At 41.7% G+C, this 16,574-nt stretch overlaps 2 protein-coding genes across 3 annotated transcripts in view; one reads left to right on the forward strand and one right to left on the reverse strand.

The window, feature by feature from the left end:
- Positions 1-5,574: 5,574 nt before the first annotated feature.
- Positions 5,575-12,686, reverse strand: LOC128733036 (nuclear pore complex protein Nup98-Nup96). The gene is made up of 6 exons (XM_053826584.1): positions 12,086-12,686; positions 9,687-11,994; positions 6,642-9,313; positions 6,472-6,584; positions 6,076-6,404; positions 5,575-5,841 (listed from the first exon to the last, which is right to left on the reverse strand). Exons 1-5 carry the CDS (start codon positions 12,360-12,362, stop codon positions 6,084-6,086), a joined length of 5,691 nt encoding a protein of 1,896 aa, XP_053682559.1. The 5' UTR covers positions 12,363-12,686; the 3' UTR covers positions 5,575-5,841; positions 6,076-6,083.
- A 1,898-nt stretch (positions 12,687-14,584) lies between these two features.
- Positions 14,585-16,574, forward strand: part of LOC128733034 (dedicator of cytokinesis protein 1) — a 71,416-nt gene continuing 69,426 nt past the window's right edge. For both annotated transcript variants that reach the window (XM_053826583.1, XM_053826582.1), the window contains exon 1: positions 14,585-15,067. In XM_053826583.1, coding sequence (XP_053682558.1) covers positions 15,022-15,067 — 46 coding nt within the window. In that variant the 5' untranslated portion in view covers positions 14,585-15,021. The remainder of the gene's footprint in view (positions 15,068-16,574) is intronic.

Raw genomic sequence — 16,574 nt, forward strand, 5'->3', positions numbered from 1 at the left:
AGGATGACAACGACTTGGTGAACGATGACGACAGCCACCGGTCTGTCAAAATTCAATACACTGAACGCAAATAGGGATGACAGTACCAACACGCTCAATAATAACTAAGTAAAAATGAACAAAATGCGCTCGCGTTTTTGAACCGGTTCACCATTTGTTTCATCCACCCCATCGGCAGGCAACCATGTTTTCGCTGCCAACATCTCGTGTGTGCGAAAATGAGATAGCATGTCAGCATTGCGTTTCACTCAACTGCCAGCAGTCTGATTTGGGCCCGTTGTCAAATTTTGAGCCCAGGACATCCTGTCGCTGACGTTCACTGTTGTTCGTTATAGAGATGTCGATGGGGTGGTTTCATCGTTTCACGTCTCTTATCAAGTAACAACGTAGCTGAACTGCAAGAGCAATTGCTGTTTACGAGTTGGTTTAAGGCGGTTAAAGCTGCATAAATTAAGCACTTAAATAGTGGTTGAACAAGCGATGTTTAGGCTACTTGTTTTTCAAACCAGTTTTCCTTCAAAACTGATGAACAAGCTTAATAGTGGATTTTTCTGCTAAACAATCCGCTTCTAAACAGCCATAAACATCAAACCGTTTTACGGCTGCTTAACGGTGTTAAAATGGCTTTATAAACCAGTAAAAGCTTTCACTAAGCTCACAGTTTTCAAACTACTACCAAGCTTTCACTTGGCTCACAGCACACATACTGTCAGATCATAGAATGTCGCAGTAAAAATATATGTCAGTTATCGACTGCTTCAAGTGTAAAGATATTTTCACTGTCTATTCTGCAGATGCAGATGGGGCGGATCATACAGTGAGTGCTTATGGATCAGTCATATTTATTTTGCTATGCCGTCAATATGCTATATTTTTAATTTCGAATAATTTTTATTCGTATATGCAAGCTAAATTAAAAATACATGTCGTGTTCTTTCGGGAATAGAGGTTTTCCGTCAAAAATTTTTTTTTCACTAAATGTTCGGTTTTGACTCTTAGAAATGATACCCATATAAAACTTTCTTTATTAAAGCCTCTAACTACTGTAAAAATGAAAAACTAAAATACGTATATTTCAACCGGTCACTTCTCGGATGTCTTACATGCCTTTTTGTACCAGTGTCCTCTATTTTCACCACTTCGAAACCATTTGTGCCACTCTTTACTCTTGTGGCAAGCAACAAACGAAATGAAAAAGAAGGTAATCATTAGCTTTTCATTCGTTTTATCCTTTTCACTCTACCGCTGATACACATATGTCAAAAACTATTATGCAATGCTGCCAGAAAATCTGAAAATTTTGATAAACAGTGCAGCCGAAACGAATTTTTTAAAACTCAACATTCGTGATTTGGTGAAAAGAAACTCAACATTCTTGCAATTTGCATTGTTTAAAAAATCGTAATAAATTCTAGAGTCAACGAAAAAAATATATTTTTGCACCATTGTCACTCGTATTGGGAGTACTTTTGAGAAAAAATAAGAAAAGGAGGGGTATGATCTGACGGAAAACCTCTATTGATTCGCCATCTTTTGATCCATAAGCACTCACTGTATGATCCGCCCCATCTGCATCTGCGGAACAGACTGAATGAAAATATTTTTGAGTTCTTTCTTCGTTTTATTTATCAATTCCTCCTCAGTTTTCGTGACAAAATTGTTGGAGTAGATCTTACGCTTCAGGTTTGCCCAGAAATTCTCGATGGGACGAAGCTGGGGGACGTTGGGTGGGTTCGCCGACTTCGATATTCAGCCGCTCTATCTTCTCCAACGATCGCTCCCAAATTGTGGGCCGTCGCCAGATCCGGCCAGACACCGTGTCTTCGCCCTTACGGTATTTCTTGATGAACGACGCAACTTCCGGCAGGCACCTTGTACTAAAAATTTCCCCGTTTATGGCCAGTCCGGAGCGAAAGCAGAGCTGCTTTGACATTCCCTTCTCGCTAATTATCAACCACAGCAGCATCTTCTTGGGGAACCTGGCGTGTGAAATGAACTTCACCTCGGAGCTCACTTCCTTCGTGGGGGAAGCAAAATCCAAAGTGCCCTGCCAGTCGCTGCCTTCCAGGGTGTGATTGGTGTCGTCGTTCATCACCATCGCCACATGCGATTCGCCGGGAAAATCGTCATGACCATCTTATTCAGCTGCTACCGCTGCGTCATTGCCTGCAGTTCCGAGACCAGTGGACGGGACTGCCGCTTCCTGACTTGTATGTCTATGTTCGCCAGGTACTTTTTTACTGTTTGACCGGTTGCACCGGCCTCTCGGCCAAGTGCACGCAGCGATGTAGCCACTTTTCCCCCGGTCTTCCTCTTCAGCATCCTTTGGAGCTTCTTGTCGCTCAGGGTAGTCTGCCGTCCGAAACCGGGCTTTCTGTCGATGTTCTGATTGTTGTACAATAGTGCCAAGATGTTGTAGATGCCGGAACGGGCGTATCCGGCGCCCACAAAGTACCGCACGATGTCCGTTTTCGACGCGCGGGTACCGTTCTTTGAACGCGTACACTTCTGAATGGAGTAGCTTCACTGTTTTCGCCATCACGGTTAGAGTTCGACTGATAAATCCAAGATAAAGGTGTAGACTTTTTTTGCAGGTAAGCTAATATAATTATCTTCCATGGGAAATTTGTCAAATTCAATTAGCTGTCTTAGTTTTTTTTATCACCATACGAAAAAGTACATTTTTATTGCATACGTTAATGAAAACCTCTACTGGTTTATAAAGCCACTTTAACATCGTTGAGCAGCCGTAAAACGGCTTGATGTTTATGACGGTTCAGCAGAAAAATCCGCTATGAAGCTTTTTTAAGCTTTGGAGGAAAGCTGGTTTGAAAAGCTTAAACATCACTTGTTCAAACACCATTTAAGTGCTTATTTTATGCAGCTTTAATCGCCTTAAAACAATTTGTGGACAGCAATTGCTCTTGTAATTCAGCTATAGTTGTTACGTAAGTAAAAAGGCTAAATGTTTTTACTAGCACAGACATCAGTTTGAGCATTGTCAGTGAAGCAGCAGACAAACGTTCGCTTAAGGTGAAATTAGTCGTCATCGATTCTGCCAATTTCAAAAGCATGTTTTTTTTTTCAAGTTTTTAGTCTTGACCTTGAAATGCGGTCATACATATATATTAATATTTTTTGAAACGATGGTTCTACAATTGATGAAGGGACGGTAGGGAAAGAAATGAAATTTTTTTGGTGAAGGTGGGGAAGAGCGGAAAGGAAGGGGGGGGGGGGGTATTGGTAGCTATGCTTGACAAGTAGTCCCCATCAGGGCCTTTAACTATCACCGAATTTCAAACGAAACAGAAAATATTTTTTCTTAGCATACATTGTTTTTTATGCCTCTGAGTTTCGTATGTACAACTGCACAGTGATTTTCATCATAGTATACAAGTTCAGTATATCGTGAAAATAGAACAGCAGAAAGTGATTTTCAAACCCAGAAGGTGATATTCACTTCAGGAAAAAAACAATTTTAAATGCAGTAAATGAAAAGAAAAATCTTATGTCCAACAGCTGAACGCAATAGATGCTAAATAACAACATAATTTTTTTTATTGATTTTCACTGCTCAAAAGTGAATATCAGTTTGTTACAATTGCCCTTATTCTGCGAGTCACGTGACTCAATACGACAATTGTCACTCGCCGTGACTCGCCACGGCGAGTCGAGTCACCTAGGTGACAGCCGAGTCACCTAGGTAAGAAACCCCTGTCACCTAAGTGACAGACCGTGTCACCTAGGTGACAAAGCGAGTCACCTAGGTGACAAATGTCACCTGATTCGCGGTGACTCCAAATAGTCACGTCACTCGCCTCGCAGAATAAGGGTGAATATCACAGGGCGCTGATATTCTATATTCTCATGCATGAAGTTCATGCTTGCTGTATATAGTTATTATGTACGTTTGATCAAAGCAAGCAGATTTTCAATGCAAGGTAGACTGATAATCCAGAAGTTTGAACGTTATGCTGATGAATATTAACAGCACTGGTCCCCACCTTCACCAAAAAAATTTCATTTCTTTCCCTACCGTCCCTTCATCAATTGTAGAACCATCGTTTCAAAAAATATTAATGTTTTTTTTGTTTGAAACAAAAATTCTGTTCATGAAAATATATTCACTGTGATCAGATTGGCAAGAAGAATGCAGTATTTACATTTTTATAAGCAGAATCCTGCTTTTGGGCCCAAAAACTGCTTCCGAATTTGGGCTCTCCGACGAAAAGTTAACGACTGCTAATTTCCCGTTAATGAAAAGTAAATTATTTTTCTTCGTTTTTGAAATCTTCGGAGTAATTTTCTCCACGATTTCTCAATTTTCCAAGCACGGATGCTATAACTGTACACAACCTTACTATAGTGTGAAACAATTTTCGAGCTTTCGCGATTGTTAGATCTGGAAACAGAACAAAACATCCTCGGATGGAACGAAACAACAGCTAGTTGGAAAGCTTACTTTTCGATCGGTGTCAGCGCTGCTTATGATGCTTGATGAAGAATAAAGTGAAGTTTTTAATAGTTTTTGAAAATTAAGTTGAAATCTTTGAAGTCATTTTCTCCACGATTTCTTATGCCATCCTAATTTTTCATTTTGGCAAGAGAGGAATTCGTGTTTAGTAGCTAGCCCATCGAAGATATGGCATAATCACATAAAATGTAGTTTGATAGTTTTGATTATAAAAAAAGGAATACAATACAATACAATTTCTCCGCTTTACATTATATTAGTTATGTATGATGAGCCAAACCGTGAATAATAGGCCGATAAGATGTCGTGGCTTGTCCGGGATAACCCAGTCACAGAGAACAGACATCCGTTCAGGAACAAATTTTACTGAAATTCTTGGATAAAATTTCAAATAGGAATCGACTAATATACTAGCGACTCCAGCACAATTATGTCCCATTTAAACAGTTCTTTTCTAGGTTCTATGATTTGCTCACTGACAACAGATTACACTAGCGCCAGAAGATGGTTGTTGTGAGTATATTATAGAATTTCATGCGCCTTTAGAGACATCGTCACTATACTTTCCCAACTAATCTGAAAGTTTTATCCAAGTGGGTACCTTTTGCTTGAATGTCTGTTGTCCGGAACCGGAGTGTACCAGAAAGTGTCTTGATTGTATTATCGTGCCACTTGAATATCGAAATATTCAAAGAAATGTTACAGGCGAGACAGAATTGATCGAATCTGAAAATTGCGAAGCGTATTCCAAGAATGTAATTTGGTATGTAACTGTCTAAAAGTCAATTTGTCATGTATTAGGGATCCAATTTCCTTTTTTTTTGCCACTGCCTTTCATCTAAAAATAATCTAATCACTTTATGAAATAAATTTCTTCTTCAATGTTTTATAACGAAAACTTCAATATAACTTGCTACGTCAACAATGCGGTCATGTTCTTGAAAAAATCTTATTAAATTTATAAAAACTGAATGAGAACTGACAGTGGTGTTAGTAACAAGAACTACATAAGCTGGGAGTTGTGTTGAAGCCATTTTGAGTGGAATAATACAAAGGTAGTCGTCATTTGCCAGCTTAACCAAAAATACCGATATCCTTCTTAATATACTATATTTCATGACCACTATTTTCAACATAAACATAATTGAAAACCTTACAAATATAGTGCATTTGCATAGTTCACTGCGATATTAGTATAGCATTAGTTGTCTTTCAGGCATAATACGATTAATTAAACGCAACTATTAACATTTACGGATATTGTTTTCTATATTTCTGAATACACTGTTTATCAAGTAGTGCTGCATCTTTAATGGGAATTCATATTAAATCAAACTGTTGCTTCACTCTGCACGTTTACGATGCACCTAAAATAGCATAGTAATAAATAGACCTGTTCCAACCTGTTCGCGACAATAAAGTGTGCTCTGATTTTACTTAATTTTACTAATTTGACCGTACCACCTTAGCCAAGCTAAATTTTTAAATGCCCCTTTCATATAACTTTTTCTAATTTTGCTTGACTGAGGCGGTACAACAGTTAAACAAATAAAATCAGTGCACAAAGAGCAGGACAACCCTGCACACAGCTATACGCTTACCTTTTTTATTAGACCTGCTTCCGGAGGTCCTCTGTCAGAAAGGCGTTCAGCATATGCCTCAGTTCCTCTAGAGCATATTCTTGCGGTAGCGGAAGCTTTTCAAGGGCGCTGCGCATCAAAGCACAGCTGTTTATCCGTGGGTCTTGGCTGAAGAACGACCGGATTAGATAAGCTAAACGTTGGGCAATTTCACTTTGACACAGACGATGCTTTGGTGTCGGACAGGGGAACATCTTGATTACCGAGCACAGGTCCGACAATTTTGGTTTCAGTTCCTCTAACCGCGCTTCGGCTACATCGTCGTCAATAGCATCTCGGATAAGATCAAACTAAAAAAAGAGGTAGAAAATTACAAATAATGACGAGCTCTGTCCACATCGTTAAACACTACATTACCTTTTCATTGAGGTCTATGAAGTCCCGCAAAATTTGCCCCTTGGTAGACCAATTAGAAATTTGTTTTACATCTTCGAATTCATTAAGTAATGACTTTAGATACGGAACATCATCTGCATGGCAAAAATAAGATTAATTTCCCAAAGCTCGTATGCATTTATTTAACTTACCGTTAATCACACAATCCGGTGCAATGTGTTCCATGATAACTTCATGTGCCTTCGACCATTGCTTGGCCTTAAGCAGGAAACAGGCCTGTTGGTGATAGTCAAATTGTGCTCCAGCTCGCACGGCTTTAGCCCAGAAGATCCACTTCTCCGGAATACCCAGATCGCCGATGACAAAAAGTTCTCGCTCAAGGTAGTCTTCTTCGGTAGACAGTTCAATGTGCCGGTAAAGCAGATCCTGTATGCTCAATTCTCGTCTAGATTGGTCGTTTAGATGCAACAACACATAGATAGCCCAGTGCCACATGCCGTGATTTTCCAGCTGATTCGCAAAAGATAAATGAAGCTGACTACGCGATAACTCGGAGCAGTGACGATAACCAAGTGTTTCCAATGTTTGCATCAGAAACCAAGAAAGACGATAATCCAGCGGGTCGGGTGTGTGCGTGGCTGGGTTCAGCAAAGCTTCCAGTGGGTGTGACCTTTTAGAGTAAAGCTTCAGCAAGTGGAACCGAATATCATGAATAGGTTTCGAACTGTTGATTAGTGTCCTCGAGGCGTAGCTCGGAGTAGGTGGCAGAGCGAAAAATTCGTTGGCTTGAAACGATGATTCATAGTAGATCAGCGCATCGGTAATTGAAGCAGTTGGAGAGCACAAGTACCAAAGGTGAAGAGCCAGGGATTTTAACCAGTGCAGCTGTTCGAATATATTAATAGTGCCGTGAGTGGACGATAATAGCGGGAGACCAGCGATCAACATGAACAGTTTCAACCGGCGAACATCAATAAAACTATCTGCCTCGACGTCCTGCCACGAGCTAAGCTGGTGTTGAATTAGTTGGCGAACCGTCGGTCCTCCGGAAATCTGCGCCAGTAACATTGAAAGGTTTATATCGTCATTTTCAAAGGCTAGTTCGCAAGCGTCCAATATTTTGTGGGTGTAGATGAGTTCCAGCAATTGATCCAAATAGTCCTGTTTTTTTCCTTGTAGAGCAGCAGCTAGTTCCTTCGACGAAGTCTCTGTTACGACTGTTTCAATCCATTCGGAGAATAGGTCTCGTCGAAACATGACGCTCAAATGGGCGTTCTCATCAACATCCTCCAGTTCCTCTCGAGCACCCCAAAGAGCAGCACAGAGGGACCAAACTTCAACGCAGATCGTTTCGTGATCTCCATCAGCCCCATCCGCAATCATTTTAGCAGTTTCGAAATGATCAGCCAAACCAGCATGCTTGCCACCAGCTACGTAGTACGGGCAATCACTGCTATTTGTTTTTCGAACTTCGTCGTATTTCAACTCTATCTTGAGGTGATCTTCAACTGTCTTTTGGAAGTCAACCAATTCTTCCGATGAGCGGATTTGTAGCATCTGTAAAACTGCCGGAGAGTAATCCTGCGTGGACCGCCCTCGGAAGAAGCCATGTAAATCAGCAATGGGAAGGAGCTGCCTTTTTTTCAGTTGGGAACAATTTTCACTGGTATTAAGTTGTACCAATGATGTTGGGAAGCTCCAGCCTACTTTAAACTTGCGCCCATGGAAAAAGGCCAAATCAGTTTTGTTACCCAGAAAGCGATTCAAAATTGATCGTTTGAGCGGAATAACCACATCATTCGAGTGTACCAACTCTACACGCGGTTTGAGGATCAACGGTAATGATCGTGGACCGATTGGCCTTGGGATTTCAGTTGCAGTATCTTTTCTCCGTGCTTGGTACATTTGTTCATGTAAATTTTTGCTGGTCGAAGTTGTGAAAATTGGCGCTGGTTGATCGAATTCGTCTAGTTGCATGCAATCGTCCTCCAATATTGTGGGCGATTCAGCTTTTCTCAGATATAGACTGCTAGTCAGAGTTCGACCAAGTCCTATGAAAGGCTTATTGGGAACAGTTTGATCTGGACTGTCTCGCCCTCCATCGGTGATTTCCGACAGTACTGACCGGCGGTCAAAATCATCCTCCACAAAGAAGGATGCCTTCATGAGTTGCAGTTTATGTGAGTCGGTTCCCATTCCCAAGGCTAACGCGGCAGTGGGACTTGTCGGTGCCATACTATCGTTATTCATGAGCGGAAAATCGAAATCTTTTTGTTGCATTGAAGATTTATCACGATTTATCAAGCTAGATCCTTTTGGCTGTTTCGGTAAGGCTCCAGTTTCCTTTGGTTGCTGTTTTAGCTCGCTGGCAGCCATCATTTTCACCTTCTTCGGATCACCCGGTGTTTCATCTTCATCACTATCACTTAATCCGTATTTAGAAAAGTGATCCACCTTGAATACCCAGCTGCCAGTATCCGGTCTGTACTCCAGGAAGCGCGTATCATGCTTGTCGCAAACCCTGCGCAATTTTCCTTCGTAATCCATCAGTGCCAACCGATGCGGATCTTTGATCGGTTCATGCAGCGCTTTGTCATGGGGCCAAACCTGGTCTAGAGTTATTTGAGCCTTACGATTCAGACCTTCGCCCACCGGCGGTTTATTTTCATCGTCTGGATAGATAATAACCTCCTTATGCCGAAAATGCACGATCTCGTCCAGATTTAGGTTGGCTACGTCGATCGGCTCGTTGAAATATACGTTTCCATAGCCCTTGCGACCAATGGTGAAGTTGGGCACCACACATTGACCTTCCTCATCCATCAACTGCAGAATATCGTCCAACGAGGGAATTGTGTAGTACCTACAAAAGAAATAGAAATTAGAAAACCAACGCGATGTTGAATTCGTTCTCAAAAATGATCATTTGTAAGATGCTGGCATTTAAGTCGGATGAGGTAAAACTTTTGAAAATGTTTATGTAAGTATTTGGATTGATTGCGCTTCGAAAAACATAAAAACAACATCTAAATTAGGTATTATAGACGCCAGCATTTAAAACTGAAATTTTCAAAAGTGGACAATCACTTCGATGTCTACGGCGCACCATTATTTTATTAACGATTCCGCACTTTCAAAGAGTTCAGCTAGAAATCCAAACAATCCAAAACCCGATTACTTTTTATCGGTCAGTAATCGGGTTTTGGACAAACAAACGGGCTTAAAAACAAACATACCCCGGTCTGCGCAGAACTATTCCTGTCGGATGCGGTTCGGCATCCTCTAAAGTTTCATTTCCGGAAACTACCGACACATCGCCGACACCACTAGCACTAACGGTTTCGTTAAGGAAGGAACGATTGGACGATGACATCAGTGACGAGTCGTTGATATTGATTGGCGAATTTGTGTTTTCCTGTGGCACAACCGCAGATTGTGCGCCGTCCTGGGCGCTGGGTATGGCAGCAACTGCTGCAGGCGAGCTTCCAGACGAATCAACTGCCGAAGCTTCCTTGTTGGCTAACGCAGTAGAGGATGGTTGCAACCCGCCAACCGGGGCAAACTCTTTAATCGTGCTGTCCAGTACCGAATCGGACATGCGATTAATCTGACGAACTTTGTCCAGGGCGTTTGACTGTAACCACGATACGCGACGGCTTGTGTCTTGGCTGTTGGAACCATTTTGAGCTTCTACCGGTATCTGGTTTTGGAAAGATTCTCTCCTTGTTGCATCTTCTTTAGATTGGTTGTTAGCAGGAGCCAGGGATGTACGATTTTGGATAGTGATTGTTGGAGTGGTAGATTTAGGCTTTATGATCAAGCGTTTCGCGTTCGGTTTAAGTGTAAACGACTCTTCTAATGTGCTGTCGTATTCTTCTAAACCTTCGAAAAGCGATTTTTTCGATAACGTTGCCGACCCGACTGGCTTCACTTTGACACCATTTCCGGTAACTTTTGGCGACACTTTAAATTGCTGATTGGACCCTTCAAGAATAGCTTTCTGTGCAGACGGGTTGGTTGGTTTCAGCGAATCCTCAGTCGCTCCTGCAAGCGGTTTGATATTTTTGAAGATAGGATTATCACCATACGGAGATGTAACCATGGCTAGAATCTGTTGATGAATTGGTACTGCTGTCTGGGCAGGCTGACCAAGATTACCCAAGCCTGTGTTCGTCCCTAGACCTGTAACGAAGCTGTTGGTACCTAGAGTTCCGAAAGCACCCGTACCTCCTCCAAGAGTAGATGTGTTTCCAAACAGTCCACCACCAGCTCCAAGTGTTCCAGGCTTGTTGGCAGTATTGCCGAAAAGCGAACCGGATCCAGTACCAAAGTTCAATCCGCCTCCAAATGTACTCGTTGATGTGGCTGTATTTAAACCAAATGCCGGAGCTGCTGGCTTGTTGAAGGAATTAGCGAATAGCGATCCTGCTGTACTTGTGTTCGTCCCAAATCCACCAAACGCTGGCGCCGTCGAGGTCGTGTTCTGTCCAAAACTACTACCTAATGTTCCGAAAGTATTGGTTGCCGGTTTCGCACCAAACAATCCTCCTCCAGCGCTAATTGTGGAAGTGTTCGAGCCGAATCCAAAGCCAGTTTGTGTTGTCTGAGTACCCAAGCCACCGAATGCACTCGTACCCGGGGCAGTGCTAGTTGCAGTCCCCGAAAACAAACTTCCAGCTTGCTGTGGTTGATTCTGCGTTCCAAATCCGCCGAAAGTAGACGGTTGCCCAAATGTATTCGCAGCTGGAGCGGCAGATTGACCAAATAGACCAGTGGTGGCACCAAAGGCTGGCTTGTTTGCTCCTAATCCACCAATTGTATTGGTATTAGTTTGTCCAAAGCCAAATCCACTGCTAGTGGTGGCACTTCCGAACGGTTTTGCAAATCCAGTATTTTGGTTAGCTCCGAAGGCAGGAGCAGTTGTTTGTCCAAAAGTATTAGTTGTAGTACCGAACAATCCTGTGCTAGGTTGAGATGTTGTAGCCTGTCCAAACAACGACTGAGGTTGCGTCGCAGTTGCACCAAACGGTGTTGCGACAGTTGTTGCACCGAAAAATCCTCCTGGGGCTGATCCCGCTTGTGGACCTTTCCGGTTCGCTGCGTAATCCTCATAGCGAAGTTCTTCAACGGACTTATTTTCATATTCTTTCATGAAAGTTATGCAGTGCTGCTTTGTTTGAACTGTATTTGTCTGTCCATTTTTGACAAGAGTATCCGTCGACGGAGTTTGCTGGTATTTAACCACCGCGGTTCCATTGCCAGCACCAACTGGGGCTGTCGCGCCAAAAGCAGTTTTCGGCGCACCAAACAAACCTCCGCTTTGAGCATTCTGTCCAAAAAATCCTCCTGTTGTAGTCTGACTAGTACTGGCTTGTCCGAACAAAGAAGCTTGTGGTGCAGTTTGACCAAATCCCCCAAACCCGGCAGGCTTTGCTGCTCCGAAAGCCGAGTTGTTATTGTTAGTACCAAATAGCGAAGTATTAGCAGTGGTGTTATTTTGTGTTCCAAATAAAGATGTTGGTTGTTGTTGGGGTTGGCCGAAAGCTGAAACAATAAAAATATGACATGAATTTTCATGCACAAAACTGCAATTGCGTCGTTTAGTAATAATGATGACGTCACATTAATTACTCACTTCCAAACCCTGATTGGGTTGTCGCAGGAGCTCCGAAAGCAGGCGCAGCACTGGTGCTAGCTCCGAACAGTCCAGTCGCTGGCTGCGTTTGGCCAAATAAAGAAGTATTCGCATTTTGTCCAAAAGCTGGGGTCGCACCGAAAGCTCCTGCGGTTGCAGGTTTCCCGAACGTGTTGGTTTGACCGAAAGGGCTAGCGGTTGCCGTATTTGTTCCGAATGTTCCAAACCCGCCGGCCGTGCTTGCTTGTCCGAATCCAGTTGGCTTAGCGCCAAACATTTTTAAAACTAAAAACTACCGTGGATCTTAAACTTCTCGTTTCGTAAATAGACTCAGTAGCTGTAAAGTTTCAGCACAAAAACAAAAACGCGCCAACATAACCTGGATTTGCGACTGGAAAGAAAACTGCGCTCGGCAGTGCGACGAAAGCGAAAACTATACACGTAATTTTTGATCCTAAACTTAAGCAATTCACTGTGTTTATATAATAAAATCGCTTATGCACAAAAACTGTCACTTATGTACAAAGAATTTCCATCAGTTTTTCGTATGAGTGATTAATTTCTTCGATTTTTCAAAAAATTTTAACTTGCAGTGCAGCACTTTAACTTCTACGTTGGAAAAATTGAAAAATGAATGCACGATTTTTGGTCTGAAGTAAACGTCAATCGTTTAGCAGAGATGCCAGATATTTTTTAAAGGAAATCTGGATACACGCTGACACGTTCTTGCACGATATACACAGAAAAATCTAGATAGAATTAACAAAAGGGCGAATGTCGCAAATGTAAACAAAACGGGTGAGAGTTATTTTTTGCTGGACCACCAGGAAAATCAACCCTCACTCGGTTTGTTTACCGTTTGTTTGTTTACGGTTTGTTTTGTTAATTCTATCTTCAAATAATCTTGACCCCAGGGAGGATTGAAGCGGGGTACGCTGCATGGAAAGAAATGGGTAAAAAAATAGAACAAGAAATGCTCGATTTTTTTACGATTTCTTAAGCAGTACGCCAAGGGACTGGCAACCCTATCCTTACTCTATGTGTTTGCCAGTAGCCAACTGCCGGCGTGGGTATTATTTGCAAAAATCTGGCAAAGATTTCAAAATAATACCCGTCTGCCAGCATACTGGCTTTGCAGAGTGAAACGAACAGAACGTATAACAGTGTCATGCTGTCTCATTTACGCAAATGGTTAGATGTTGACTGCATAAACATGGCTGCCTAGCAGTACCGTGCAGTACGCCAAGGGGTTTCCAGTAAGGAGCCGTTCAAATATTACGTAACGCCAACAATGCCATTTTTACGAGCCCCCCACCCCCTTGTAACAATTTGTGACATTTGCTTCTTGCACCCCCACCCATACTCGTAACGCGTAACTTTTACAGCTGTATATATGCTCGATCGCTATACCGATGATTGCGACATAGTAGCTTATAGCAATTTAGCTTATAAATGTCGGGTAATTAGTATTTAGGTAATTTTGTATTTATTTTGTTAACAGTTTATTCTTTCAATGTTTTTATTTATAAAGTTACGCGTAACATTATTGCTCAAAGCCCCTTCCTCCAAAAAATTCCATAACAATTTGTAACAGAAATTCAACATACCCCACCCCCTGCTGCGTTATGTAATATTTGAACGGCGTCTAAGGCGTATATAAGCATTGTTTTGGCCATGCGTGCGTTTCCGCGATGCATCGCTGCTATGTAACTCCAGCACAAAGAAATATTGATAAAGGTACATGGATATTTTTTGATGCGTTTTGCAAACTATTGCTAGAGGGCGCTACCGACAGATTTAACACACAAAAAACCGATTACTTCGAGCCTTATACCACAGACAAACAGACATAACACTCGTTTTCCATTCATCGTACCGATTAAACCGTCATTTCAAATTTGGGCTTAGTTGGGAATGTCTCCGTTTTGGTCAAAGTGGCGCTTTTTGACGAAAGAAGGAGAATTCCCCATAAAAAATACTTGCTACTTCGAGGGATACCCATATTGCTATTTGATATTTGGGAATGTCGATCATAGATGGTGCTAGTGTTCAGGCTAAATTTGAGGTACGATAGTTTTTGTCGATTTTTCTTCCAAGAGTTATGTCTGTTTGCCTGTGCTTATACTATGCCTAGTGTTGAGTTTTGCAGTCTTCGAAAAAATCTAATCGGTTTAACAACCGGTTCGACATCTTCGGCAGAAATCTATCGTATGGAATCCGGCAGAAAAATCAAAAGAAAATCGTACGGCGAAATGATTATGGGAGCTCTTGGTTCAAATGATTACGTAGTTGGTGAATGGTATGCTAGAAATTTCCTTTCACAAACAGCGCCTCTGGGTGTGAAGGTTTCTGTCTACGCTGAAATAAAAAATGTCTGCGGGATTGCAAGCTTTTATCGGAAACCGAAGCTTTTAATCTGGCGAGCTGAGCCGAGCGAACTCCGTGCTAGCGACGGCAGCAAAAGTGTAAACATTCGATGTGCTGCGTTGGTACCGTACGGTTGCGGATTTTTGTTGTCGGCTGCTATCCGATGCGCCTAGTGCTGTGCGTTTGTGTTAGTGTGTGTTTTCCCGTTTTTCCTCCCTCACCCATTCGCTGTCGAATGGGCTAAAAAGAAGACGGCCGGGCGTAGTCGCGCTGATCTAACTTCTACAGCACCCCCACTCGTGCGGCATGGTATATGCGGGTGTGTACGTTTGAAGCGCGCGTGAGTTTGTGCAACGAAAAATATGTGTAAAGAATAAACAGTAAAGTTTGAGTCAAAATAAGAAAAGGAAATACATTCAAAGGGAGGCAAGAAAAACCTTCCAATAAATTTAGATATCGTTCTCGCGCTGGGTGCGTCGCATTGATGGGTTGATAAGCCGGATTTTTCATTGGCGATCATATTCGTGCTCTATTAATTGTGAGACAAAAGTGTGGAAAATCAGTTAAAAATGACGGTGTGGAAAAGTGTTGGCGATACGAAAATGCTTGCCATCGGTAAGAATGAGGGGTTGCTTATGTTTTACCTTCTATCCCGTGCTCATCAATCGCCAATGGTTGAATAATAAGGCAAACAAGGCTCGGTTCAGAGCGTAAAATTTAGTGTGCTTAACTGAGCAGATGAAAAGATGAAGGAAGCTGAAGAATCGCTAATCCAGCGCTGTGTGTTGGTGACGAAAATGTTAATGGAAGCAAACGAGCGAAAAGCGACGTGTGTGACTTTTTGTGCTTATTTTTGAAGCTACATTTCACTGTCCGGGCGGCTATCGAAAAAAACAAATCGGGCCGTTAAATGTCTATTTGATTGCTATTGATTTTCGGCTATTTCATAAGGATCTTTTTTACGACACAGTATGTAACCTCTGGTTATTCAATCAATCTCGCATTGGCTCTGATAGCGTAATAATTTGCAGGGAAACTACCTTTTACTATGCAGTTCGTTCAGCTCTAGTTTGAATTTTCACTTTTCATGTTAATTTTATTGAACCCGAAACAGTTCAAGTAGGTACAAATGCACTCACAACTTTCGCCTTGAAATGATGAGTAACGTTGTCATCTTTTCAAACAGTTTAATAAAATTCTGTTGTGCCTTGAAAAGGTCCGAGCAATAGCCTGTAAAAAGCAATCGATTAGTAATTCATTGTAATTCAAATATAATTTATTTAAAGAAAAATGCTAGAAAAATATTGGCGTTTTGTACCTACCTTTAGTCATGTATTGTGATATATACTATGTTAAAAAAAAATTCGTGAAAAATATGTAGCACCGAAAAAAGTGAACTAATCATAGCCGTTTTATAAAACTATGCACGTTTGACGAACATAACAGGAAATGGCAAAGTAGAAATTATACGTGCGATAACGTAAAGTTGCGTTCAACGGAAGCTTTGTTACAGTCAGCATTCCCGCAGGAGCAAACGAATGAAATCCACAGGTTTGAGTGTGAATGGAAGTGTGAATGGAGTTATGTCGTCCTTGGAGAATTTTTTCGATTTGATTGACTAATGATAATACAGCGGGATTTGATTTTGTTATACCTCGCCGCCCAGTTAGCCTCAAGGTATGATGCTGGCCTAATAAGTCAGCCGTCGTATGTTCGAATCTCGACTGGGAGAGGCTGTTGGAGTCAATAGGATCGTAGCAACTAACACTGCAATTGTCCTGTACTTCAACAGCCGGCTGCGAATCTGTCGTATAAAAAAAAACAGAAGGTCAAGTTTCGATAACGGAATGTAGCAACTAGGCTTTGCTTTTTTATAGTTCGATTTAGACACGGATCGATTTGGACACCAAAATTATTCGTTTTTGGCAGCATCAAATATTTTAATTAAGTTCTATATCAAAAAAGATTCGATTTTGATTTTGGCAATATGGTTGACACGCATTAGTTGCCAAATTCGAAATCGTACTGTAACTGAAAATGACTGCACTTTAATTTTGGTTGCAAATTGTACGTACGTGGAACAATACACTTGCAAAAAAAAACATAATTTTATTTACGGATC

This window comes from Sabethes cyaneus, chromosome 1, assembly GCF_943734655.1.
Source record: "Sabethes cyaneus chromosome 1, idSabCyanKW18_F2, whole genome shotgun sequence".
Classification (NCBI taxonomy): Eukaryota; Metazoa; Arthropoda; class Insecta; order Diptera; family Culicidae; genus Sabethes; species Sabethes cyaneus.

Excerpts from the sequence above, each read along its gene's own strand:
- LOC128733036 (XM_053826584.1), bottom strand. The coding sequence starts at position 12,362 with ATGTTTGGCGCTAAGCCAACTGGATTCGGACAAGCAAGCACGGCCGGC. Across the intron at positions 9,314-9,686 it reads ATAGTTCTGCGCAGACCGGG|GTACTACACAATTCCCTCGT; the intron begins GTATGTTTGTTT and ends TTTCTTTTGTAG. Across the intron at positions 6,405-6,471 it reads TCATAGACCTCAATGAAAAG|TTTGATCTTATCCGAGATGC; the intron begins GTAATGTAGTGT and ends CTCTTTTTTTAG.